General features: G+C 41.9%; 1 protein-coding gene and 6 non-coding genes across 9 annotated transcripts; 6 read left to right on the top strand and 1 right to left on the bottom strand.

Annotated features, from left to right (window-relative positions):
- Nucleotides 1-104: 104 nt before the first annotated feature.
- LOC148891026 (ATP-dependent 6-phosphofructokinase, platelet type-like) lies at nucleotides 105-27881 on the bottom strand. 3 transcript variants are annotated; one of them, XM_089008204.1, is made up of 23 exons: nucleotides 27459-27881; nucleotides 25140-25213; nucleotides 23864-23941; nucleotides 23595-23784; nucleotides 17829-17994; nucleotides 17699-17743; nucleotides 17516-17624; nucleotides 15738-15833; nucleotides 15575-15667; nucleotides 15366-15491; nucleotides 15111-15175; nucleotides 14677-14746; nucleotides 12150-12296; nucleotides 11336-11406; nucleotides 11137-11224; nucleotides 8761-8913; nucleotides 5882-6034; nucleotides 4840-5004; nucleotides 4040-4101; nucleotides 3742-3853; nucleotides 3221-3320; nucleotides 2214-2319; nucleotides 105-1208 (listed from the first exon to the last, which is right to left on the bottom strand). In XM_089008204.1, exons 1-23 carry the CDS (start codon nucleotides 27556-27558, stop codon nucleotides 1052-1054), a joined length of 2526 nt encoding a protein of 841 aa, XP_088864330.1. In that variant the 5' UTR covers nucleotides 27559-27881; the 3' UTR covers nucleotides 105-1051. The 3 variants fall into 3 exon arrangements, with proteins under 3 accessions (XP_088864330.1, XP_088864329.1, XP_088864328.1); XM_089008203.1 differs by lacking the exon at nucleotides 5882-6034 and having other exon boundaries at nucleotides 27459-27878; XM_089008202.1 differs by lacking the exon at nucleotides 8761-8913 and having other exon boundaries at nucleotides 106-1208; nucleotides 27459-27876.
- Nucleotides 16020-16110, top strand: trnar-ucu (transfer RNA arginine (anticodon UCU)). Its single transcript is given in 2 exon segments — nucleotides 16020-16056; nucleotides 16075-16110. It is a non-coding gene; the product is annotated as a tRNA-Arg (tRNA).
- On the top strand, nucleotides 16403-16494 carry trnar-ccu (transfer RNA arginine (anticodon CCU)). Its single transcript is given in 2 exon segments — nucleotides 16403-16439; nucleotides 16459-16494. It is a non-coding gene; the product is annotated as a tRNA-Arg (tRNA).
- trnar-ucu (transfer RNA arginine (anticodon UCU)) lies at nucleotides 16595-16686 on the top strand. Its single transcript is given in 2 exon segments — nucleotides 16595-16631; nucleotides 16651-16686. It is a non-coding gene; the product is annotated as a tRNA-Arg (tRNA).
- trnar-ucu (transfer RNA arginine (anticodon UCU)) lies at nucleotides 16767-16858 on the top strand. The gene is given in 2 exon segments: nucleotides 16767-16803; nucleotides 16823-16858. It is a non-coding gene; the product is annotated as a tRNA-Arg (tRNA).
- On the top strand, nucleotides 16961-17052 carry trnar-ucu (transfer RNA arginine (anticodon UCU)). Its single transcript is given in 2 exon segments — nucleotides 16961-16997; nucleotides 17017-17052. It is a non-coding gene; the product is annotated as a tRNA-Arg (tRNA).
- trnar-ucu (transfer RNA arginine (anticodon UCU)) lies at nucleotides 17153-17244 on the top strand. Its single transcript is given in 2 exon segments — nucleotides 17153-17189; nucleotides 17209-17244. It is a non-coding gene; the product is annotated as a tRNA-Arg (tRNA).
- Nucleotides 27882-27902: the final 21 nt, after the last annotated feature.

Raw genomic sequence — 27902 nt, 5'->3', positions numbered from 1 at the left:
AAAGACAAAACAACAAGTTACGAGTGTAGTAGTGCTCTTTACAGTACATACTTCAGAGTATAATATATATATATATATATATATATATATATATATATATATATATATATATATATATATATATATATACAGTCATACCTCAGCTTACAAACTTAATTGGTTCCCAGAAAGTGTGTGTAAGGCAAAAGGTGTGTATCCCAAACATTAATTTCCCATAAGAAACCATTAAAATGAGAATAATCCGTTCCCAGGTTCCCATAAAACATAATTTACTCCTAAATAAGCCTTAAAATTACACAAAATATACCTTAGTTTATGTCTAATAAATGTGCTATTGTATTGTCATGAAAGAAATAAACTGTACTGTATAATAAAGTCGTTTTATTGACCTTTGTGATGGTCGTTGCTGTAGTTGCCTCTTGATACTATCCGAGTGAAGTTGCCGTGCTTTTTCAGCGATAATACCCTCACTCACACTGTCCCCTGCTAGCTGCTTTTCGTTAATCCAGAAGTTTTTCAACCTCTTCTATTGCCTGAGACCGTTGCATAGACAACACGGAAACACCCTTAGCCACACGTAGCAATAGTCGATTTAGCTTACTGGTAATGGTCACACAGACACACACCTCGTTGGTGTTTTTTGATGATCTCCTTCTTGTGCTCGACCGTAATTCTGTTTTGTGTCCCCTTCGGTTTAACACTAGCCTGTGGTGGGGTCTTTTTCGGTGCCATAATAGCAAAAGTACTCCACTCGATAACAAACCACATCTGCACTCAAAGAAAGTGGGTGTGTAAAACTAGTGCGGTTTGGTTCGTCCGCCGAAAACTAGATCGTATGCCAAGATTATATTCTCGCAAATTTAATGTTCGTAAGGCAAAAAATTTGTGAGCTAAAGCATTTGTAAACTGAGGTATTACTGTGTATATATATGTATTTTTTTTTTCAAAATATGTAACTATATATTCCAGTCAGCAATAAGTTAGAGTAACGGCTTGTGATTTTTAATTTGTGTTGGTGTGTGTGAAATTATGAATAGGCAGTGAGCCGCGTTCAGATGGCAACCGAGTGGTCGCCATCTTTGGCCCGGAAGCGGCCGACGTGCTCCAACTGACCCGAATCGGAGACGTCGTAACTGGTCTTGTACTTGGCCAGGATCTTCATCAGGGGGCGGAGCTTCAGCCACCATTGCTCCTTAGGGATCCGGTGTCTAAAACAACAAGTTGGTGCGTTTACGTCTTATGTGATTACAAATAAATACATAAATAAATTAAAAAAATCAGTTCATCAAAAACCCTTGTGGTCAAAATATATAAAATGGCCGCTTTGAAACGAAACGTCACAATTGTTGTGTTGTCAGATGTGGCAATGGTGTCAAACTATTTTTTTGTAGTGATTATTTCCTCTCGGGGGCCATTTTGAATTTGGGGAAGCTACTCGAATGTTTCATCCGCTCGAGCTAGCTCTGTAGATAAGCATGGAATTTCCTGTGATGTAAGGGATTAGCCAGCTAGCTGAAAAAAAAAAACAGCTTACTCGCTAGATAGCTTGCTGCCAAGCTAGTTCGCTGCCAAGCTAGCTCACTGCCAAGATATCTCACTGGCTAGCGAGCTCATTGCCAAGATAGCTCACTGGCGAGCTAGCTCACTGGCTAGCAGGCTAGCTCGGTAGATATGCTTGGAATTTCACAAGTTTGACTTGCTTTGGTGAGCCAGATTTGGCCCCTGGGCCTTGACTTGGACATCAATGATGTAAGGGATTAGCCAGCTAGCTGAATGGAAAGGAGCTCGCTGGCTAGCTAGCTAGCTGGTTAGCTTGCTCACGGGCTAGCTAGCTCGGTAGATTTTTTCCCACTTTACAGTCACAGGATATCTTTTTCTGCGGGTGAGCAGCGGCAGCCACACGCACCAGCGTTCACTCAAACTGCAAGTAACATAACGTAAAAAAAATTACTAAACAAATAATATTAGCTATCCATTAGCCACTTGCTAGCTATTAGCTACTCGCCAGCCACTAGCTAGCTATTAGCCACTAGCTGGCCACTGGCCATTAGCTAGCTATTAGCCATTAGCTAGCTATTAGGCACTAACTAGCCATTAGCTTGCTATTAGCCATTAGCCAGCTATTAGCCACTAACTAGCCATTAGCTAGCTACTAGCCATCAGCTAGCTATTAGCCCCCGCCGCAAAAAAATATGACATGAAATGTTTCTTACTCAAAATCGGTCTCGTGTTTGATTTGCGCTACAGGCTGGAAGACCATGGCTCGGCGTCTCATGCCCAGCAGACAGGCGCTGTCCTCGGAGTTGGCGAACACGCGGCCTGCGCGTCCCAAAAAAAAAAAAGGTTCAACGCCATATGAGCAAGCGTTTGTGTTTCAAAGTGCAGTGATACCTTGGCTTACGAACTTTATTGGTTCCCAGACAAAGTAAGGCAAAACGTGTGTATCCCAAAAATTTATTTCCCATCGGAAACCATTAAAATGAGAATAATCTGTTCCCAGGTCCCCATAAAACATAATTTTCTAATTTCCTAAGCCTTAAAACTACACAAAATAGACCTTATTTTATGTATAATAAATGCGCCATGGTATTATAATTAACAAAATAAATTGTACTGTATAATAAAGTGGTTTTATTGACCTTTGTGATGGTCATTGATGGCTTGATGGAATGGAGTGGCCGCTTTCATCAGCACTTGCCTTCTTCTTTCACCATCTTGAGGAATGATCCCTTGTCAGTGCTTTTTCGGCGATAATTTTACCTAGTTCCTCATCAATTCTGTTCTGTTTAGCTGGGTTGATAGCTTTTTGCATCAAGCGTACAGATGGCTTGTGTGGGTTATTTGTAAAGCCTGATTGATGTGAATTTTATCCTTGCAGTCTAGTTGAAACGAGTCCAAATGTCACTGTCTTTTATCCATTTTCTCACTCTCTCTGTCGTCTAACTGTCTCTTTAATGTTTAAACCACCCCCTCCCCTCACTGCTGCGTTCTTGACCAATCACGTGGCTTTAACCGACGACTGGGGGCGGGGAATAGAGGACCAAAAGAAGCCGGCGGCCATTTTCTTGTAAGCGAAACATCATTCATTGTGGCACTTCCGTGTGGATCCCGAAAAATAGTTCGTATGGTAAAATTTCCATAAATTTAACGTTCGTAAACCGAAAAGTTCGTAAGCCAAGGGGTTCGTAAACCGAGACATCCCAAAAACGCCGCATTTTACCTCCTTTGTAACATTCCTTCATGCTCTTGGTTAGCCACTGGATAGCTTTAGCCGCCACTTTGGTGCCAAAGTTTCTGTCAAATGGAGACGGAGCGCCCCCCTGTGGATCATTTGAGAACACTTAGTAAGCAAATGTGCACATACTCCAATTTGAATAATAATAATAATAATCCTAATTATAAAACTCTCAAGTAGACTTTTAAAAAATATTTGTACTCCACTTCATCATCAAACCATGGGGCTTTGATTAATCTCCAAATTAAGTTTGGATGTTTTAGTAGGCTTTTTAAAATTATGTTTTACCTCCAAATGAAGTTCAGGTGTTCTAGTAGGCTTTTTACTAACCCCTCACCATCAAACCATGATGAAATTAAGTTCTGATGTTCTAGTAGGCTTTTTAAAACTAATTTTTACTAAGCCCTCACATCACCAATTGAAACGTATTGATTTATTATTTTTTTGATATCACATAAGCCTACAATTGACACGCAGGGTGTGTCGACTTTTTCTACCCGTCGTACCTGCTGCATGTGGCCCAAAATGTTCTTCCTGCAGTCAAACACTCCGTGACCCTCCTCCGAGTAGAGCTGGTAGATGAAGTCAGTAGTGAAGTTTTCATTGCAGTTTTCATTCCTTCACACACACACACACACACACACACACACACACACACACACACACACACACACACACACACACACACACACACACACACACACACACACACACACACACACACACACACACACATGCATTTTAATGTGCTTCCCTGATATGTGCCAATAGGAAAGGTGTAATTACTTGTCTCTTTGCCCTTACCTCAGCACCAGACCTCTCTGAATGGTGGTCTTCATCTTTTCTGTCAGATGTTCCACATTACCCTAAAAAAAAAAATCAGGATTAGCTTAGCAATAGCAACATTTTGGGTTGGTCTACCTGTCACAAGTCGAAAAATGCTCATTGGCGGGATTTCTAAGGGCCTTTCGAATTTGTTGACAGTCGGTTTGACTGAAATTTGTGACGCCTGTCAATCATGAGGTGACTCACCAGTAAGGTTTGCCACAATAGATACTGGAAGTCTTGTAAGTTAGTTCAAAGTTGCCATTTTAGAGTCATTTACAACTTTCTTCTTATTTTGTAATTTTTTTTTACCCAATTTTTAATGTTTTTTAACTCAAATGTGTCCACTCCAGTGCCAGGGTTTTTGTCATTTTCACTCGAATTCCAGTACCCACAGAATAGTGAGTTTTAGGACGACGTCAACATTCAATGCAGCGTAAGAAACCTTAGACGCTCTTCTATTATGAGAAAAAAAAAAGAGTTGATTCCTAAGTTATATGGGTCTGGAGTTATCTGAGCTCAAAATGGGGGCAGCTGTACAAAATACAATACAATGCAATACATACATATTGATTTATATAGCACTTTAACAACAGAAAGAGAAGGTGGAACAAAACACTAACATGGACAAAAGGCAAATACTGCCCCCTTGTGGAAGACATTGCCAGAGGTCTGACCAGCGCTTTATCGTCAAAACCAAAACCCAAACAAATTCAGAAATGGCGCTCCACGTGGCACTTGTTTCAATTCCGTATCACGTGAGCTCTACCGGGACCTACCTGCAGGTCTCGGATGTCAAAGGGTTCCTCGTAGATGTAGACCGTGTCAGCGCCGGCCGCTAGCCCCCCCACGGTGGCCAAGTAACCGCAGTAGCCCCCCATGGTCTCGATGATGAACACCCGCCGCTTGGTGCCGCTGGCCGACTGCTTGATGCGGTCGCACGTCTGCCAACAACCAAATCATTTCCTTTTTCAAAAGTGACACCGGGGAGGACTAAAATGGGGTCAAAGGTGACAGGGAGGACTAAAGTGGACTTAAAATGGGGGGTGCGGAGGTGAGGGTCATTTTAAACAGGTGACAACTTAAAGGACAACCGACACCATTTTTTTTTGTTTCCTGACATCAGAAAAACGTTTTCTAGCATCTAAAATACCCATAAAAATACTTTGATCCTCTCTTTCGTATGGAGCTGCTTCATGTGGCGGGGAGGGTGCAGCAGGTGCTGAAGAGTGAATGATTCTGTGTCTTTGTGTTGTCATATTATTTGTTATTTTGTTTGTTTGTTTTTTTTCCCCCAAGATGGCGGCGAGTGAATACGCAGCGTCTCCTCTCCCTCACGGCAAATTGGCGTTTTCGTGTTTATTATGTTTGCATATTAGCATATTTGACAATAAAGCCGACTTTGACCTTTTTTGACCTGAAAAACACGCAGGCTGATATTTTGAGTGAAATGCAAAAAACAAAAAAAAAATATGACTGAATGTCACTATTAAATACAGATAGAAAGCTAGCTAGCCAGCTAATAGATAGCTAATAGATAGCCAACAGATAGCTATCTAGATAGCTAGCCACCTAATTCCATAGTATTCACCAGCCTTAGATGCTAATGTTAGCATAGATCAAATTAGCGTTTTATAGCTGTTCAAAGAAACGAAAAAAGGTGTCCCTTGTCCTTTAAATAAAAGTGAAATGTTTCTTTTACTTACGTGTCAGGACCCCATGTAAACAATCCAGCCCGGTTACCACGGCGACATGACACCACAACAACAACACCCGACGAGTCACAGGAGGGTCAAAAGGTCGGCGAAGTGGCGAGGTTACCTCGACAAGGGCGTTGATGGAGGTGTCGGCGCCGATGCTGAGGTCGGTGCCGGGGACGTTGTTGCTAATGGTGGCGGGCAGAACGCATAGCGGCACGCAAAATTCCTCAAAGCGCTCGCGAGCCTCAAACAGCTGCAGGACGCACTCCAAGGCCTGACGGACGTCCGTGTCACTCGTTACACTTTTGGTGTGTGTCACTATCTTTGTGGCATAAATCCTGAGCATGCTAACGCCTAGCTTATTGGTAGCTTATTGTTATTGTTATCTTGGTGCGCTACAATTATAATAATACATTTCATTTAGAAGCGCCTTTCAAAACTCTCAAGGTCACTTTACAGTCACATGAGAAGTTTTTCTGCGGGTGAGCAGCGGCAGCCACATGGCGCCAGCGTTCACTCAAGCTGGAAGTAACTCAAATACACAGAAAGCTAGCTAGATAGCTAATATATAGCTAATAGATTGATAGCTAGTCAGCCAGTCAGAGAGATAGATCGCTAATAGATAGCTAGCTAGATAGCTTAATAGCTAGATAACTAATAGATAGCTAGCTAGCCAGCTAGATAACCAGATAGCTAATGGATAGCTAGCCAGATAGCCAACCAGCCAGTCAGATAGCTAATAGATAGCTAGCTATCCAGCTATATAGCTAATAGATAGCTAGCTTGATAGCTAAATAGCTAGATAGTTAATACATAGCTAATAGATAACTAGCCAGCTAGCAACCAGATAGCTAATAGATAGATAGCCAGGTAGCTAACCAGCCAGCCAGATAGCTGATAGATAGCTAGCTATACAGCTAGATAGCTAATAGATAGCTAGCTCGATAGCTAAATAGCTATATAGCTAATAAATAGCTAATAGATTGCTAATATAAAGCTATCTAGTCAGCCAGCCAGATAGCTAGCTAGATAGCTAATAGATAGCTAGCCAGATAGATAACCAGATAGCTAATAGCTAGCTAGCTAGCCATCTAGATAGCAAGAAAGCTCGACTTTATCCACTCCAGTGCCAGGGTTTTTGTCATTTTTCTCATCCCTTGAATTCCAGGACCAACCGAATATTGAGTTTTAGGACTAATAGCGCTAAGCAACATTTTGGCTAGCCCACACAAAGTTGTGCGATTATGCTTGTGTGTGTGTTTTTGTGTTTGCGTTGGCTCTCTCCACTCGACACGTGAGCTTAAATCCGATTGGCCGAAACTACTGGGAGTAGCGGGACAGGACGGGGGTCGGGTATGATGGCATCTGTCAGCACGTGACCCGATAATAACGACCCGCTCCCGTTTTAGCTCGACGGCGCGGAAAGTGGGAAGGACGCGCCAACCTCCATCCCGCACGCTTGTTCTTGCTCCGCTGTTGACCAAACAGTGACGCCAAGGTCAGCAGAACACAACAGGGCATGCCACACACTTACCTCAGGTTAGCTTGATGCTAATAGCTCACTTTCAGAGGGGTGTACGAAAGGGTTAAAAATACATGGCAAAACTACAACACTGGATAAATTGTGATTTTCTTCATTGGCCAGCAGTAAAAGTTGTCAAAATGTGGATGTTTAACTCATTCACTGCCAGACGATGTACAAAAAAAAAAATGTGTCCACTGCAGTGCCAGGGTTTTCGTCATCCTCACTCAAATTCCACGAGCCACAAAATATTACGTTTTAGGACGACATAAACATTAAATTCAGCGTAAGAAACCTTAGACTCTCTTCTTTCGGCTGAAAAAAAAATTAGTTAATTCCCAAGTTATATGAGTCTGTAGTTATCCGAGCTTGAAATGGGGGCAACTGTACAAAATACAATATAGGTAACATCCGATTTACGACCGGGTTTCTTCGTTGTGACAAAACGGTCGTAAGTCAAATTGCATTCAAAATGGCCGACGCGACGTTTACACGACAGGATAGTATACGATGTCAATCTGTTGTTTTGAAGCAACGCTTTCTATCGAATACTATTATATACCAATTAAGTTAATTCCTAAGTTATACGGGTCTGGAGTTATCTGAGCTTGAAATGGGGGCGGCTGTACACAATACAATGCAATAAATCCATATTGGTTTATATATGTATTTAGATATATATTTTTTCTTCTTTTGACTTCAAGATGGCGCCACCAGAGTGGCTGCCTTTCCAGCAGCTCCTGTATTTTGTTTTTCTACTTCTTTCTTTCCTTTTCTCTTCCTTTCATAACTTTGCTGCTGTTAAATGTCAATTTCTCCACTGTGAGACGAATAAAGGTACATCCAATCCAATAGCGCTTTAACAAGGGCTGAAGCTGTAACATAGCGCTAACATGGACGAAAGGCTAATGCCCCCTTGTGGAAGAGGAAAAAACATTGCCAGAGGTCTGACCAGGGCTTTATTGGCAGTCCCAGTAAGAAAAAAACAAAACAAGAACAAATTCGGGAATGGCGCTCGATGTCATATTTTCAATTCCCAAATAAATTTGTGAATGGCAGTGAAGGAGTTAATTACTAAGTTGTGGAGTTATCTGAGCTTAAAATGGGGGCGGCTCTACAAAATACAATACAATACATAAATATTGGTTTGTATAGCGCTTCAACAACAGCTGAAGCTGTAACAGACCGCTAACATGGACACAAGGCTAATGCTGCCCCCTCGTGGAAACTGAGAAAACACTGCAGAGGTCTGACCAGCGCTTGATGAACACCCAAGCATGAAAAACCAAAACCCAAATCAATTCAGGAATGGCAGCGAATGACTAGCGATCTCTGAGTCTACCGAGTGCTAACCGACAAATCCAATTGTGAGCTGTCAATCATCAAGCTCGACAGCTGTCACGTCAAACACGACATGCACATGCACACACGTCACTACGTGCACACATGCACGTGCATGAGCATCCCTCTCGACTTACATCCGTGATGGCGTTGAGCGCCGTATCGGAACCGATGCTAAGGTCCGAGCCCGGTATATTGTTGGACACGGTGGCGGGAACCATCACCATCGGCACGCACAGCTCGTCGTATTTGTCCCGTGCAGCCGAAAGTTCCAGTAATCCCATGTAGGCCTGCAACGGTCCCGATTGGATGTCAGGAGCGAGGGGGCGGAGCATCCGAGAGGGCCATTTGCATGGACAAAGTTACACAGTTTGACGACGTTATGGCTCATTTATGCTCGAAACCAAGCTAGATAGCTAGCTAGTTAGCTAGCTCAATCGATGAACTTGGAATTTCCCAAGATTTATTTGAGTTCGCTTGCTAGCTAGCTTGATAGATGAGGATGAAATTTACCAAGCTAGGTTGATTGCTAGCTCGCTCGATCGCGAGCTGGTTCGATTGCTAGCTTGGTCAATCGCTAGCTAGCTCAATAGATGAGCATGAAATTTCACAAGTTTGATTTGCTTTCGCGGCCCAAGTAAAATGATGTGGCGGTCCAGATTCGGGCCCCGGGCCTTGACTTTGACACTCACTTGTGATGTAAGGAATTAGCCAGCGAGCTAAATAGAAAGAGAGACGGCTCAACCGCTCGCTAGCCTGATCGCGAGCTAGCCTGATCGCTAGCTACCCCGATCACTAGCTAGCCTGGTTGCTAGCTAGCCCGATCGCTAGCCAGCTCGATCGCTAACCAGCTCGATAGCTAGCCAGCGCGATCGCTAGCCAACTCGATCACTAGCTATCTCACCCACTAGCTACCTCGATCGCTAGCTAGCTCAACTGCTAGCTAGATCAATCGCTCGCTAGCCCAATCGCTAGTTAGCTTGATCGTAGCTAGCTCAATCACTATCGAGCTTGATCGCTAGCTAGCTCGATTGCTAGCCAGCTCCATCACTAGCTAGCCTACTCTGTCAGGTTTGTTTCATCTTGTCATGTTTTACGTACAATTTTGTTTGCTACTTTGGACTTTTCTGTTCTGTTGACTTTGTTGCTTGAGATTTTGTTCCTGTTGACTTTATTTAATACAATTTGTCAAAAACACCCGGCTCCTCCCGCCTGCCTCCATTTTTGGCGTCCACCGCCACCACCACCACTTTGCAAATCGCGACCAAAAACAAGAATAGCATTAGCCAACTTAGCTCGCGACATAAAAATCATTGTCAGGAAACACAAACCAGCTCACGAGTTGCGTCTTCATTTCCTCCAACAAGCAAATCATAGAGAGGGCGGCGTGCAACGATGGGAGAAACCAAACGGGGGGTAGAGAGAGCCAATCACAACACACCCACACAAACACAAAACACCCAAACAAAAACAAGGTTTATCTTCTGTCTTGAAAACCTTGTAATCCTAAACCTAAAACCCAAACCCCAATTTCAAACACACACCTTTACTCAAAGCGTTCTTGAACTGCCATTTTGAAAACTTAGCTTCGATTATAACCCTGTCCTGACAAAATTCAGTCACAGGATATGTTTTTCAGTGGGTGAGCAGCGGCAGCCACACGCGCCAGCGTTCACTCAACCCAGAAGTAACTCAAATATTATTATCATTATTAGCTATATATTATCTGTATAGATAGCTAGATAGCTAGCTATCTGAATAGCTATCTATTACTTATCCTGTGACTGTAAAGTGACCTTGACAGTTTGAAAGGCGCTTAAAAATGAAATGTATTATTGTTATTAGCTATCTACTACCTGTATAGCTAGCTAGCTAGATAGATATTAGCTGTATAGCTAGCTAGCTATCTCGATAGCTATCTATTAGCTATCTATTACTTATCCTGTGACTGTAAAGTGACCTTTAGAGTTTGAAAGGTGCTTATAAATGAAATGTGTTATTATTATTAAATAGACAAAAAGCTATCTAGCTAGCTAATAGTTAGCTAATAATAACGACAATAATACATGTAATTTATAAGCGCATTTCAAAACTCTCTAGGTCACTTTATCGTCACAGGATAAGTTAGATAGATAGATAGATAGATAGATAGATAGATAGATAGATAGATAGATAGATAGATAGATAGATGATAGATAGATAGATAGATAGATAGATAGATAGATAGATAGATAGATAGATAGATAGATAGATAGATAGATAGATAGATAGATAGCTAATAGCTAGTTAGCTAGTTTTAGGACGACATAAACATTTGAAATGCTACTCCGGTTTTAAAACCTTACTACTGTCCTATTTGAGTGTTTGAATTGAAACACAGCAAGATGATGTGAGATTGAAGAAACAAAGCATGTCAAAGCATGTCGTAGCATATTAGCTTTGTTAGCATTGTTCTTAGCATTAACGTTGTGCGGGTTTTTTAGGGTATATTAGGACCGGGGGGGTTGCGTTACCTCAAATCCGCCGATAACGAGCAGCGCGTTGATGTTGTGGAGGGCCATCTGCTGGGCGATCTCCTCTAGATGTTTCCCGGGAAGTGTTCTGGCGTCACAAAAAAAAAACTAATCAATCAATTGATTCCACGTCAACATGATTGACGAAACCACTCCAATTCTCTTTTTTTTATGTATTTCAAACGGCGGCGACATCTACCTTTTGGTGCCGAGTAACGAGCCTCCTTGTCCTGTCCAGCCTCCGACGTCGCCCCACTTGATCTCCTTGATCTGATGAAGGTGCGGGAAAATCAATAACAACAACAAATCAATACATCAATCAATCAATCATGTCACTATCTAACCCGATTATTTAAACCTTATTTGTCACGCTGAGTTATGAGGAATGTGTCGTCTGCCATGGTTGAATTTAACTCCAGGCTCATTAGCTTACACGTTAGCATGCTAACTTTAAAGCTCTAACCATGGATGGACTTTGCAGTAGATCAAATCAGGAAGAAAGACTACCAGTTTGTAGACGGACGGTGTTGCTCTTTGTGGAGTCACGAAAAAAGAAAACCACGGGCCCCATTTGGCCCTCAGGCCGCACTTTGGACACCTGCCCTAAACTGTCGTGGAAACGTCACGTCGGCCATTTTGAATGTATTTCAGACTTACGACTGTTTGACTTACGACCGTTTTGTCGGAACGGAACCGGGTCGTAACTTGGATGTTACCTGCATTGTATTTTGTACAGCCGCCCCCATTTCAAGCTCAGATAACTCCTGACCCATGTAACTTGGGAATTAACTCTTTTTTCTGATGAAAGAAGAGCGTCTAAGGTTTCGTACGCTGCATTAAATGTTGATGTAGTCCAAAAACTAAATTTTCTGTGGGTCCTGGAATTCGAGTGAAAATGACAATAACCCTGGCACTGGAGTGGACACATTTTTGCACATTGTCTAGCAGTGAAGTCTGAAAATGAAAGTTTTCCTTCACCTTCCCACTTGACTGCTCGTCTCGCAATCTCTCACCTGCCCCTTGTAGAATCCCTCGAAGCCGTCGCTCACCGCAAACATTTTATGGCCTTCGGTGATGCCAACCCGGACGGCGGAGCGCACGGCCGCGTTCATCCCAGCGGCGGGCGCCCCCACGTTTAACACGGCCACGTTGAAGGAGCTCTAAAAAAAAAAAAAAAACAAGAATATGGGTAAGTGTCATTTTACAGATCGTTAAAAAAAGGCCAGTTTGGAATCGCAGACGCCGACCAATCACGGCGTAGAACCACGTACGGTGATACCTCGGTTTACGAACCCCTTGGCTTACACACTTTTTGGTTTACCAACATTACATTTATGAAAATTTTCCCATGGCATACAAACTATTTTTTGGTTTGGAACTATTTGAAGCAGAGTGTAGACTGCAAGGTTAAAATTCCCATCAATCAGGCTCCACAAATAACCCGGACAAGCCATCTGTACACTTGATGCAAAAAGCTATCAACCCAGCTAAACAGAACACAATTGATGAGGAACTAGGTAAAATTTATCGCAGAGAAAGTGATCATTCCTCAAGATGGTAAAAGAAGGTTATGTGCCTCATCAAATGTTTAATGCTAATGAAACCGGCCACTCCATTCCATCAACGATCATCACAAAGGTAAATAAAACGACTTTATTATACAGTACAGTTTATTTATTTAATTATAATACCATAGCACATTTATTATACATAAAATAAGGTATAGTTTGTGTAGTTTTTAGGCTTAGAAAATTAGAAAATTATGTTTTATGGACACCTGGGAACGGATTATTCTCATTTTAATGGTTTCCTATGGGAAATGATTTTTTGGGATACACACTTTTCCCCTTACACACTCTGTCTGGGAACCAAGTAAGTTCGTAAGCCAAGGTATCACTGTATGTCCCGATTGGGGCGTGCAATCGGCTGCATGCTGCCACAAGATGCAACCAAGCGGCAGAGATTCCAAAACCGTCCCTCACAAGTGTTGGAGCTAGCGTACCATCCGATGGTATTTCGCTTTGCGCAAACCAAACTTCGAGCTTTTTTTTTTGCGTTTTTTTTTTGCTGATGTCAATCAACGCAAAGCGAAATAAAATGTGAAAAAAAAGGAGGCCGTCCAGATAAAAGTGTCATCAAGCGTGTGAGAGAGAGAGCACAGCCGGCTAGCAGCCATTGCTAACGCTTTTGCATGTTTGTCGTTTAACATGCAAAGACAAAAAAAAAAAAGCACTGAGAATGTCCATATTTGTCGGACCCGCCAAAAGGGAAGTGAACGATAACGTAAATAAAACAACTCACCAAAATAAAATAAAAAAATGTGAAATTTGGAATTTTGGTGAAATTTGTTTGGTTAACATCATCATCATTTTGGTTATCTTTTGTAATAGCGTAAAAAAAAAGAAACATTAACTCATTCACTGCCATTCCCGAATTTATCCGGGAAGTGAAAATCTGACATAGAGCGCCATTCCCGAATTTTTGTTTTTTTGTTTTTCTTGCTAGGGTGCCGATAAAGCGCTAGTCAGACCTCCGGCAATGTTTTTTTTTCTCTTCCACAAGAGGGCAGCATTTCCCTTTTTTCCATGTTAGCGCTTTGTTCCAGCTTCAGCTGTTGTTAAAGCGCTATATAAACCAATACTGTTATGTATTTGTAAATCCGGCCCCATTTCAAACTCAGATAACTCCACACATATAACACATATAACTTAGGAATTAACTAATTTTTTTCTGCTGAAAAAAAAAATGGCTTCTTACACTGCATTGAATGTTTATGTCGTCTTAAAACTCAATAATTCTGTGAGTCCTGGAATTCGGAGTGACAATGACAAAAACCCTGGCACTCGAGTGGACACATTTGTGCACATCGTCTGCCAGTCAATGAGTTAAGAAAAAAAAATCACAATTAAAAGAAAAAAAAAGGCAAACACAACAATAACATTTGAGAAAACCACACATAAATAAAATAACACAAAAATACACAAAAAAAAACTAAATACAAATAATCGGGGGAGGGGGAAAAAGGAAAATGGTACAGAAAGATAAACCACGCACACACACACACACAAACTTTTTTGTTTTACTTCCGCTCAAATTGAAACGCTAAAACTTGCAGTCCGAAGTGCCTGGTAAAAAAATAAATATAAATATAATAAATAAATAAATACATAAATACACTAATAAATAAATAAATAAATAAATAAATAAACAAGGAAATAAATAAATAAATAAATAAATAAATAAATAAATAGTCATTAGCCCCGCCCCCTTGCCCTCATTGGCCCCTCATTAGTCTCTCAAATAGCGGCCATCATGTACCTGCGTCAGTAAGTACCTTGATAGGCTAACATTAAAAGGGGTCACAGTGGCTGAAAGGGGGACACATTACATTTCAGTTATTTTTCGCATTACATTGTACATATTTGATCAACAATAATAAATACTTTCTACTACTACTACTACTACTACTACTACTACTACTAATCATAATAATAAAATCAATACATTTGATTTCTAAGCGCCTTAAGTACACATGCTTACGTGTGGAAGCTCCGAGTCAGGCTTGCGGTTGCAGAGAAGTCGGTAGACGGTCAGGTTGTTCTCGAAGCTCCTACAAAATAAAACAAAATATTCCATCGTAGGCACAAAGTAGCACTGTGTGTGTGTGTGTGTGTGTGTTGTGTGTGAATTATTTAAATACATTTAAGGACAGTGATACCTTGGCTTAAAAACTTAATTGGTTCCCAGAAAGTGTGTGTAAGGTAAAAAGTGTGTATTACAAACATTAATTTCCCATAGGAAACCATTAAAATGAGAATAATCCGTTCCTAGGTCCCCATAAAACATAATTTCCTACTACATAAGCCTACGATGTAGTCCATCGTAGGCACAGAATTGCACTGTGTGTGTGTGTGTGTGTGTTTGTGTGTGTGTGTGTGTGTGTCTGTAGCTACTTCAATTCAAAAACGAAATACCTGCCACGCAGTCTGACTGCATCCTCAAACTTCTTTTCGTCCATCGCCTTCTGCACTTCCTGTGTCTGAACACGAAATAAACACACGTGAAATGGTTCGGGGATGGTAGCGCATCTGCTTTGTTTTGGCGGGCCGAATAAAATGATGTGGCGGGCCAGATTTGGCCCCCGGGCCTTGACTTTGACACCAATGCGTTATACGGTCGCGTTTCTTCTTCAGTTCAGTTGCTACGTTCAGCATGTGATGCGTTCTTACCATCTGCACGCACTCCATGAGGGGCAAGCGCACAGCTTGGTTGCCCACGAGCGACACCACGCAGGCCGGTGTGCCGGCAGAGGCCTCCAGCAAGGCCAGCACCGCCTCCACGCCCATACGACTGGCCTGCAGGGGGCGGTTCAAGGTCAGGCGCTTAGCATTTAGCGTTAAAAACCCTCATCGTTTGTGACCAGGGCAAAGAATCTGACCAGGATCCTGTCGAATGCGGATGGGGTTCCTCCCCGCTGGACGTGGCCCAGGATTGTCACCCTGGTATCGAAGCCCAGGTTGCGCACCACCAGCTGCCAATCACACCAGCAAAGTTAGCCGCGTGCGTTTGGCTACGCGTCGGAAATTTTGCGGAGGGTTTACGTCTTTGATGTAGTCGGGTGTGATGGCTTTGTTGTGGCAGTCGATGGCTCCTTCGGCCACGATGATGATGTTCAGTCGCTTTTTGTCAGCGCGGTTCTACCATGAAACACAAGGAGGGCGTGGCTTCAGGGCTGTTTTTGGGGTTACGGCAGTGTCTGAAATAACGCCTGCCCGGACGCCCGGGGCGTGCAACTTACAAAATGTCTCCGCCCAGGTGGCCGACAACTTTTTCGGAATCTTCATTCGGTTTGGAAATTTCGGAAATTTCCGGAATTCTCATGTGGCTCTGTGGCGCAACGGATAGCGCGTTGGACTTCTAAGGTGCTCATGAGAGGCAATTCAAAGGTTGTGGGTTCGAGTCCCACCAGAGTCGACTTTATGTTCAATTGTATTTCAAACATGAACGATCTTTAACCAGTCTTTCTCGGGACTTTTAAGTTGTTAGATGCTAACATTCTAAGAACACTGACATCTGGCCCTGTGGTGCAATGGATAGCGTGTTGGACTTCTAAGCTGCTCCTTAAGAGGCGATTCAGAGGTTGTTGGTTCGAGTCCCACCAGACTCAATTTTGAAATGAACTGTACTTCGAAGATGTCATTTTTCAAATGTGTTTCTTGGGACTTTTTGGTTGTGAGATGTTTACATTCTTGCTCAGTTGCTATGTGGCTCTATGGCGCAATGGATAGCGCATTGGACTCCTATGTTACTCAGGAGGAAGCAATTCAAAGGTTGTGGGTTCGAGTCCCACTAGAGTCGACTTTAAGATGAACTGTCCTTCAAACATTACATCTTTTTCAACTGCAATCTTGCAAGTTTTAAGTCGTGGTGTGGTAGAATTTGAACACCTATACCATGTGGCTCTGTAGCGCAATGGATAGCGCGTTGGACTTCTAAGCTGCTCAATAGGAGGCAATTCAAAGGTTGTGGGTTCGAGTCCCACCAGAGTCGACTTTATCATCTATTGTACTTCAGTCTTTCTCGGGTCTTTGACGTTGTTAGATGCTAACATTCTAAGAACCCTGACATCTGGCTCTGTGGCGCAATGGATAGCGCGTTGGACTTCTAAGTTGATCCGAAAGAGGTGATTCAAAGGTTGTGGGTTCGAGTCCCACCAGAGTCGACTTCGTGATTCAATTGTACTTCAAACATGAACGATCTTTATACGTCTTTCTGTGGGTCTTTGACGTTGTTGGATGGTAAAATTCTAACTGTGCTGACATCTGGCTCTGTGGCGCAATGGATAGCGCGTTGGACTTCTAAGTTGCTCAATAAGAGGCAATTCAAAGGTTGTGGGTTCGAGTCCCACCAGAGTCGACTTTAAGTGGAGCTGTACTTCGAAGATGACTTCTTTTTCAACTGCAATCTTGGCAGTTTTAGGCTGTGGTATGGTAGAATTGGAACCTGTATGTCATCTGGCTCTGTAGCGCAATGGATAGCGCGTTGGACTTCTAAGTAGACCAGAAAGAGGCAATTCAAAGGTTGTGGGTTCGAGTCCCACCAGAGTCGACTTTATGTTCAATTGTACTTCAAACATGAACATCTTTAACCAGTCTTTCTCGGACTTTTAGGTTGTTAGATGCTAACATTCGAAGAACCCTGACATCTGGTTCTGTGGCGCAATGGATAGTGCGTTGGACTAGGTTATCAGGAAGAGACAATTTGAAGGTTGTGGGTTCAAGTCCCACCGGAGTCAGGTTGAGATCAACTCTACTTCAAAGATGAAATGTATTCCTCAGAGAGAAGTAATTCACAGGTTTGCCGTGTGTGTGTGCTTTACCTCAGACAGCTTCTGGCACAAGTTTTCCTCCCAGTCGTCTTCTGGAGGCATTTCAGGGAAGAACACCCAGTCTGCTCCGCAGGCCAGAGCGCTGACCAACGCCAAGTATCTGCACCCACCTCATAATGAGATGTAATAGTGCCACGCCGAGCCGTTTGAAATCTGCACTGCGGACTCACGTACCCGCAGTGGCGACCCATCACCTCCAGCACAAAAGTCCTTTGGTGGCTAAACCCAAAACGGAAAGTTAAAGTAGCCGGTCAAGGGATCAAAGGTCAACAAATGGCAGCCGAGAGCTCATTCGCCGGCGAACCTCAGAGCCGTGGTCATGATGGCGTCCACCACCTCGATGATGCGGTGAAGCGCCGAGTCGGTTCCGATGGTCATGTCGGTGCCGCAGAAGTCGTTGTCGATGGAGCCCACCATGCCCACGATGTGCAGGACAGCGTTGCTATGCGCCGACTCCTCGCTGATTGCGCCTGGAGTTGTTTAGCCGGAAAAAAACACCATGTAAGGCGTTTTGTGCCGAAAAAACGACTATGTATAGTAAAGCGTTTTTCGACGAAAAAAACGACCATGTATAGTAAGGCGTTTTTAGCCGAAAAAAAAACACCATGTATAGTAAGCCGTTTTTTTGCCCAAAAACACCATGTATAGTAAGGCGTTTTTCGACGAAAAAAACGACCATGTATAGTAAGGCGTTTTTAGCCGAAAAAACGACTATGAATAGTAAGGCGTTTTTCGACGAAAAAAACGACCATGTATAGTAAAGCATTTTTAGCCGAAAAAACGACTATGAATAGTAAGCCGTTTTGCGACGAAAAAAACGACCATGTATAGTAAGGCGTTTTTTGCCAAAAAAAACACACCATATATAGAAAGCCGTTTTTAGCCGGAAAAACGACTATGAATAGTAAGGCATTTTTCGACGAAAAAAATGGCCATGTATAGTAAGGCGTTTTTAGCCGAAAAAAACAACCATGTATAGTAAGGCGTTTTTAGCCGGAAAAAACGACCATGTATAGTAAGGCGTTTTCTGACAAAAAAAACGACCATGTATAGTAAGGCGTTTTTCGACGAAAAAAACGACCATGTATAGTAAGGCGTTTTTAGCGGAACAAAACGACCATGTATAGTAAGGCGTTTTTAGCCGAAAAAAACGACCATGTATAGTAAGGCGTTTTTCGACGAAAAAAACGACCATGTATAGTAAGGCGTTTTTAGCCTAAAAAAACGACCATGTATAGTAAGGCGTTTTTAGCCGAAAAAAACGACCATGTATAGTAAGGCGTTTTGTGACGAAAAAAACGACCATGTATAGTAAGGCGTTTTTCGACGAAAAAAACCACCATGTATAGTAAGGCGTTTTTAGCGGAACAAAACGACCATGTATATAGGAAGCCGTTTTTCAACGAAAAAAACGACCATGTATAGTAAGGCGTTTTTCGACGAAAAAAACGACCATGGATAGTAAGGCGTTTTTTTGCCAAAAAAAAAACGACCATGTATAGTAAAGCGTTTTTAGCCGAAAAAAATGACCATGTATAGTAAGGCGTTTTTCGACGAAAAAAACGACCATGTATAGTAAGGCGTTTTTCGACGAAAAAAACGACCATGTATAGTAAGGAGTTTTTCGACGAAAAAAACGACCATGTATAGTAAGGCGTTTTTTTGCAAAAAAAAAAAACACGATGTATAGTAAGGCGTTTTTTTGCAAAAAAAAACGACCATGTATAGTAAGGCGTTTTTCGACGAAAAAAACGACCATGTATAGTAAGGCGTTTTTTTGCCAAAAAAAACGACCATGTATAGTAAAGCGTTTTTAGCCGAAAAAAATGACCATGTATAGTAAGGCGTTTTTCGACGAAAAAAACGACCATGTATAGTAAGGAGTTTTTCGACGAAAAAAACGACCATGTATAGTAAGGCGTTTTTTGCCAAAAAAAACGACCATGTACAGTCAGGCGTTTTTTGCCGAAAAAACGACTATGTATAGTAAGGCATATTTCGACATAAAAAACGACCATGTATAGTAAGGCGTTTTTAGCGGAACAAAACGACCATGTATATAGTAAGGCGTTTTTCGATGAAAAAAATGATCATGTATAGTAAGGCGTTTTTAGCCGAAAAAAACGACCATGTATAGTAAGGCGTTTTTCGACGAAAAAAACGACCATGTATAGTAAGGCGTTTTTTTGCCAAAAAAAACGACCATGTATAGTAAAGCGTTTTTAGCCGAAAAAAATGACCATGTATAGTAAGGCGTTTTTCGACGAAAAAAACGACCATGTATAGTAAGGCGTTTTTTGCCAAAAAAAAACGACCATGTACAGTCAGGCGTTTTTTGCCGAAAAAACGACTATGTATAGTAAGGCATATTTCGACGAAAAAAACGACCATGTATAGTAAGGCGTTTTTAGCGGAACAAAACGACCATGTATATAGTAAGGCGTTTTTCGATGAAAAAAATGATCATGTATAGTAAGGCGTTTTTAGCCGAAAAAAACGACCATGTATAGTAAGGCGTTTTTTGACGAAAAAAACGACCATGTATAGTAAGGCGTTTTTTTGCCAAAAAAAAAACGACCATGTATAGTAAAGCGTTTTTAGCCGAAAAAAATGACCATGTATAGTAAGGCGTTTTTCGACGAAAAAAACGACCATGTATAGTAAGGCGTTTTTTGCCAAAAAAAACGACCATGTACAGTCAGGCGTTTTTTGCCGAAAAAACGACTATGTATAGTAAGGCATATTTCGACGAAAAAAACGACCATGTATAGTAAGGCGTTTTTAGCGGAACAAAACGACCATGTATATAGTAAGGCGTTTTTCGATGAAAAAAATGATCATGTATAGTAAGGCGTTTTTAGCCGAAAAAAACGACCATGTATAGTAAGGCGTTTTTTGACGAAAAAAACGACTATGTATATTAAGGCGTTTTTCGACGAAAAAAATGACCATGTATAGTAAGGCGTTTTTCGACGAAAAAAACGACCATGTATAGTAAGGAGTTTTTCGACGAAAAAAACGACCATGTATAGTAAGGCGTTTTTTGCCAAAAAAAACGACCATGTACAGTCAGGCGTTTTTTGCCGAAAAAACGACTATGTATAGTAAGGCATATTTCGACGAAAAAAACGACCATGTATAGTAAGGCGTTTTTAGCGGAACAAAACGACCATGTATATAGTAAGGCGTTTTTCGATGAAAAAAATGATCATGTATAGTAAGGCGTTTTTAGCCGAAAAAAACGACCATGTATAGTAAGGCGTTTTTCGACGAAAAAAACGACCATGTATAGTAAGGCGTTTTTTTGCCAAAAAAAACGACCATGTATAGTAAAGCGTTTTTAGCCGAAAAAAATGACCATGTATAGTAAGGCGTTTTTCGACGAAAAAAACGACCATGTATAGTAAGGCGTTTTTTGCCAAAAAAAACGACCATGTACAGTCAGGCGTTTTTTGCCGAAAAAACGACTATGTATAGTAAGGCATATTTCGACGAAAAAAACGACCATGTATAGTAAGGCGTTTTTAGCGGAACAAAACGACCATGTATATAGTAAGGCGTTTTTCGATGAAAAAAATGATCATGTATAGTAAGGCGTTTTTAGCCGAAAAAAACGACCATGTATAGTAAGGCGTTTTTTGACGAAAAAAACGACCATGTATAGTAAGGCATTTTTTTGCCAAAAAAAACGACCATGTATAGTAAAGCGTTTTTAGCCGAAAAAAATGACCATGTATAGTAAGGCGTTTTTCGACGAAAAAAACGACCATGTATAGTAAGGCGTTTTTAGCGGAACAAAACGACCATGTATAGTAAGGCGTTTTTAGCCGAAAAAAACGACCATGTATAGTAAGGCGTTTTTCGACGAAAAAAACGACCATGTATAGTAAGGCGTTTTTCGACGAAAAAAACGACCATGTATAGTAAGGCGTTTTTTGCCAAAAAAAACGACCATGTACAGTCAGGCGTTTTTTTGCAAAAAAAACCGACCATGTATAGTAAGGCGTTTTTTTGCAAAAAAAAAACGACCATGTATAGTAAGGCGTTTTTTTGGAAAAAAAACCAACCATGTATAGTAAGGCGTTTTTCGACGAAAAAAACGACCATGTATAGTAAGGCGTTTTTTTGCCAAAAAAAACGACCATGTACAGTCAGGCGTTTTTTGCCGAAAAAACGACTATGTATAGTAAGGCGTATTTCGCCGAAAAAAAACGACCATGTATAGTAAGGCGTTTTTAGCGGAACAAAACGACCATCTATATAGTAAGGCGTATTTCGATGAAAAAAATGATCATGTATAGTAAGGCGTTTTTTTGCAAAAAAAAAACGACCATGTATAGTAAGGCGTTTTTTTGCCAAAAAAAAACGACCATGTACAGTCAGGCGTTTTTTGCCGAAAAAACGACTATGTATAGTAAGGCGTATTTCGACGAAAAAAACGACCATGTATAGTAAGGCGTTTTTAGCGGAACAAAACGACCATGTATAGTAAGGCGTTTTTAGCCGAAAAAAACGACCATGTATAGTAAGGCGTTTTTAGCGGAACAAAACGACCATGTATAGTAAGGCGTTTTTAGCCGAAAAAAACGACCATGTATAGTAAGGCGTTTTTAGCGGAAAAAAACGACCATGTATAGTAAGGCGTTTTTAGCCGAAAAAAACGACCATGTATAGTAAGGCGTTTTTAGCGGAACAAAACGACCATGTATAGTAAGGCGTTTTTAGCCGAAAAAAACGACCATGTATAGTAAGGCGTTTTTCGACGAAAAAAACGACCATGTATAGTAAGGCGTTTTTCGACGAAAAAAACGACCATGTATAGTAAGGCGTTTTTTTGCAAAAAAAAACACGACCATGTATAGTAAGGCGTTTTTTTGCAAAAAAAAAAAACGACCATGTATAGTAAGGCGTTTTTCGACGAAAAAAAACGACCATGTATAGTAAGGCGTTTTTCGACGAAAAAAACGACCATGTATAGTAAGGCGTTTTTAGCCAAAAAAACGACCATGTATAGTAAGGCGTTTTTTGCCAAAAAAAACGACCATGTACAGTCAGGCGTTTTTTTGCAAAAAAAAAACGACCATGTATAGTAAGGCGTTTTTTTGCAAAAAAAAAACAACCATGTATAGTAAGGCGTTTTTTTGCAAAAAAAAACAACCATGTATAGTAAGGCGTTTTTCGACGAAAAAAACGACCATGTATAGTAAGGCGTTTTTTTGCCAAAAAAAACGACCATGTACAGTCAGGCGTTTTTTGCCGAAAAAACGACTATGTATAGTAAGGCGTATTTCGACGAAAAAAACGACCATGTATAGTAAGGCGTTTTTAGCGGAACAAAACGACCATCTATATAGTAAGGCGTATTTCGATGAAAAAAATGATCATGTATAGTAAGGCGTTTTTTTGCAAAAAAAAAACGACCATGTATAGTAAGGCGTTTTTTTGCCAAAAAAAACGACCATGTACAGTCAGCCGTTTTTTGCCGAAAAAACGACTATGTATAGTAAGGCGTATTTCGACGAAAAAAACGACCATGTATAGTAAGGCGTTTTTAGCGGAACAAAACGACCATGTATATAGTAAGGCGTTTTTCGATGAAAAAAATGATCATGTATAGTAAGGCGTTTTTAGCCGAAAAAAACGACCATGTATAGTAAGGCGTTTTTCGACGAAAAAAACTACTATGTATAGTAAGGCGTTTTTAGCGGAACAAAACGACCATGTATAGTAAGGCGTTTTTAGCCGAAAAAAACGACCATGTACAGTCAGGCGTTTTTTGCCGAAAAAACGACCATGTATAGTAAGGCGTTTATTAAAAAAAAAACGACCATGTATAATAAGGCGTTTTTAGCCGAAAAAACGACCATGTATAATAAGGCGTTTTTAGCTGAAAAAACGACCATGTATAGTAAGGCGTTTTTCGACGAAAAAAACGACCATGTATAGTAAGGCTTTATTTTGCTGAAAAAAATCACAACCACGTTAAGCCATTTTTGGCCCCAAAACCAAAAAGGGACGGATGCCCACATTCTCCAAGTGGTTGAAGTTGTCGTGCAAGGCCCGAACTCACCCTTCTGCAGCAGCTCATCCAGAAGCCCGCTCCACTCCTCCCGGAAGAGATTAGCCCCGGTCAGGCTTCCGTCCCCCCCGATGACGCAAAGGTTGGTGATGCTCTTCTGCACCAAGTTGAGGGCCGCCTGCAGGCGACCTTCACGGCTACGGAAGGCTTTGCAGCGAGCGCTACCGATAACCGTGCCGCCCTGCGCGCAGATCGGGGTCACATCCGGGGTCAAATGTCAAAGGTAATGACGGACATGTGACGGCTGTGCTAACGCTCACCACTTGCAACATGCTGGAGACGCTTTCCCACGACGCCTCCTTAATGTTGTCGCCCCCGTCCACCATGCCCTGGTAACCCTGTGGGACGCCACAATTGTCACAGTGAAATATGGACTCGTTTCAACTTTATTGATAGTCCAAAGGCAGGGTGTAGACTGCAAGGTTAAAATATCCCATCAATCAAATAACCCGCACAAGCCATCTGTACAATTCGAATAGAAAAGACCAGCAATGGAACAAGCTATTAATAAAGTTTCTAGTGTGTCTGCCTGTTGCTGTTGCAATACCTCAACTTCCAAGATGTACAACCCAAAACTCCTTGAGACACTTTATGCAAAAAGCGATCCATTCCATCAAGCCATCAACGACCATCGCAAAGGTCAATAAAAAAACTTTATTATATAGTACAGTTTATTCCTTTAATTACAATACCGTAGCACAATTATTATACGTAAAATAAGGTATTTTTGTGTAGTTTTATTATACAGTACAGGTTATTTCTTTAATTATAATACCATAGCATATTTATTATACATGAAATAAGATGTGTAGTTGTGTAGTTTTAAGGCTTATTTAGTAGAAAATTATGTTTTATGGGGACCTGGGAACGGATTATTCTCATTTTAATGGTTTCCTATGGGAAAGTAATGTTTGGAATACACACTTTTCGCTTTATACACACTTTCTGGGAACCAATTAAATTTGTAATCCAAGGTATCACTGTCGTCTTAAAGTGGCTTGCGACCTTCGAGTGCTTGTGTTCGATTCCACCAAAATAAAAGGTCATCTGAAATGAAGACACCAGGATGTTGTCCATCTTCATTAGCAATGCGAATTGAACCTCCTTGGGGAAATTAATCATGTCTGATGGCCTTCCTGATTTTGTTGGTCTGGATAATCGAATCACTCCAATGAGTCAGCAGAAACACTAACATGCTTAAAATATTTAGTTTGTGGAAAAAATACAGAGTACCCGCCAAAGTAAAAGTCAAGAAAGCCAGTGCGTGTTTGGAGTCTGATGGGAGGGAAAAAGATCAGGACGTTGATCCAATTAGCTCTTCAATCAACGTTCAAACCAGGACAGTCCTGGAGATTCAACACTCACCTGTTGGGCACCTTTTCACATGTTTTTTTTTTCATTTTCAGGCTCACATATTGTCCATTTTCTTGTCTTATTTTGCTTTTTTTCTCCCTTTTTTTCGTATGTTATTTTATTCACTTGTTTGTCGCTTGACATTCGACATTCTGACTTTGTTGTGTCGCGTTTGTGTCTGACCTCATGTATAAAGTAGACTTTGGCTCCAACGTAAATTCCCATGCGGACCACAGCCCGGACAGCTGCATTCATCCCTAAAGAAACAATTAAACAAAATAACGAGCAATGGAGTCACACATACGTTGGATTTCCACGTTAAAAGGTCACATTTATTGTATGTTGTGTACCTACCTGCTACCTACCAACTCAACCACCCACCCACCCCCACCTACCTGCCTGCCTACCTACTTACCGAGCTACCGACCTACCTACCCACCAACACATACCGCTAACTGCCTACCTCACCTCCACCCAGTCCCACCCATCCCTACCTACCAACACACCTACCTACCCATCAACCCATACCCCTAACTACCTACCTACCTAACCCCCACCCATCCCTAGCTACCTTCCTACTGACTCACCCCTACCTACGTACCCACCCACACCCCTCTTTACCTGCCTAGCTACACACCAACCCCACCCTACCTTCCTACCTACCCACCGACTCCTACCTACCTACTTAGCTACCCACCCACCGAACTACCCACCACCCACTACCCAATCACCCCTGTCTACCTACCAACCCATACCCTGCCTGCCTACCTAGCTAACTACTACCCATCCCACCAATCCCTACATACCTACCGACCCACCTACCTACCCATACCCCTAACTACCTACCTACCAACCCCCCACCAATCCCTAGCTACCTACCTACTGACTCACCCCTACCTAGCTATCCACCCACACCCCTTTACCTACCTACCTACCCAATCACCCCTACCTCCCTATCTGCCTATCTACCTACTACCTAACAACCTATCCACTCATTCCTACCTACCTGACCACCCACCCCTACCTACCTACCCATACCGCTCACTACCTACCTAACCCCTACCCAGTCCCACTCATCCCTATATACCTACCAACACACCTACCTACCCCCCAACCCATACCCCTAAATACCTGCCTACCTAACCTCCCTAGCTACTGGCCTAGCTACTACCTAGCTACCTTCCTGCCCACCCCTACCTACCTACCCACCCTTCCCTACCTACAGTAGCTACTTAACTACCGACCCACTCACCCCTACCTACCTACAAACCCATACCCTGCCTGCCTACCTACCTAGCTAGCTATTAGTAGCCACATACCTACTACCTAACAACTGATCCACTCACCCCTAACTACCTACCTACATACCCACCCAGACCCCAACTTACCTACCTAAACCACCAACCCAACCTAGCTACCTACCTACTGTACCTACCAACCTACATCGTGCTTGTGTGTCTGTGTGTGTGTGTGTGCGCAATCTTGTATCCACGCACACAAACACTGCTCATCGCGGCTACATTGGGGTGCGTGTGTGAGGTCCTTTGGACACTTGCTGCTTCTCACGTAGGCTCTGCGTCGCTTTCCTTTACCAGAGCGCGCGTTACGGTCCAACAAAGCGCCACAAGAATACGTTCCCGTTTGCCTTCACCGTAAAGGGATACCGATTCCGAAATTAAACATTTACTCTTATTTTGAAACTACCACAACGGAAAATAATGTGTTTGTTGGTGATATTTGACACATTCACGACTCATTCACCGAGCGTGTGACATGAATTCTTAGCAGGTACATAAAATACATCGGTCGACATTTGTTTCGAGTAAAACGGAAAACATTTTCATGTTTGACTATTTTAACGTGCAACGTTAACGTTGTAATGTGTAACGCTGCAAATCAGTTTCTTCGTATACAGGCGATTTTAATATATACCGGTATAAATACTTCATATAAATAGCACGTCGTGATGTAGACATATCCAAACTCGTTACAAGTGTGTGTCGCGCGTGTGTGCTAACAATGCTATTGTATAACCTCCCAATAAAACACGATTAAAAACCATTGCTCACGAACACTTAGTTTTATCGATATGTAAAAAAAAATATTCTGATTAATTATCAATAATAATAAGTGGACTCGGTCGAGGGATTTTTTGATGCAGTCTTACACAAATACTTCCACTATTTAATTGCTGCACAGATGTCAGTGTCTTTTTCGTGATTTAGTGGAAAGACCAAATAAAGCCAAACACCCCCAAACGAACATCAGTACTGTACATCTGTTGCTATAATGGGGTTGGGGGGCGGTTACCAAGGTGAAGCAAATTTCGTATTAATGGAAAACTATGTCGCGTCGTTATCACGAGAAAAGACACCGGAATTATAAAATGTCGGTCCAATAAAGGGAGGAAAATACATTATTAATAAAAGAGGAGGAAGGGTGCCCCCCTCACAAATTTCGAGACGCTGTCCGATAATGGAAGCCGGGAAACGGCTTTCTCACCTTGGGCATCTCCGCCACTGGTGAGCACCCCGATGGATTTTCCTTGACCGGACAAGTTCTCGAAGAGTTTGCGGGTGTCTTGTCGCTTAGGTGCCGACATGACTCGGTTGTTCTCCTTGCAACTTGAGATGACCTCGTCCTCTTGTTGGTCTCCCGCAGATTGCGGACAGCAGTGTCGACCGGATGGAGCGGGCAAAGCGGGGACCGACTGCAGTGGGTGCCGCCCCCTTTAGCAAAACCAGAACTTTCGTGAAGACGTCTCACCACGTCTTTGCGAGGAAACGCGAAAATAACTGCAGAACAGTAGGGAAATCGAGTCCGTATTCAAGAGACACTTGTTTAAGTAACAGTCATAAAACAGTGTCGTCGATGTTTGTGTTTAATTCGAGATTTCATATGTTCGAGGAAAAAAATCAGAGTAATAATTTCGGCCGCTTCCTGTCG

This window comes from Hippocampus bargibanti, linkage group LG11 (genome assembly GCF_051943395.1).
Source record: "Hippocampus bargibanti isolate YZ-2025 linkage group LG11, ASM5194339v1, whole genome shotgun sequence".
In the NCBI taxonomy this organism is placed as follows: Eukaryota; Metazoa; Chordata; class Actinopteri; order Syngnathiformes; family Syngnathidae; genus Hippocampus; species Hippocampus bargibanti.
This window is presented reverse-complemented; position numbering and strand designations above follow the sequence as displayed.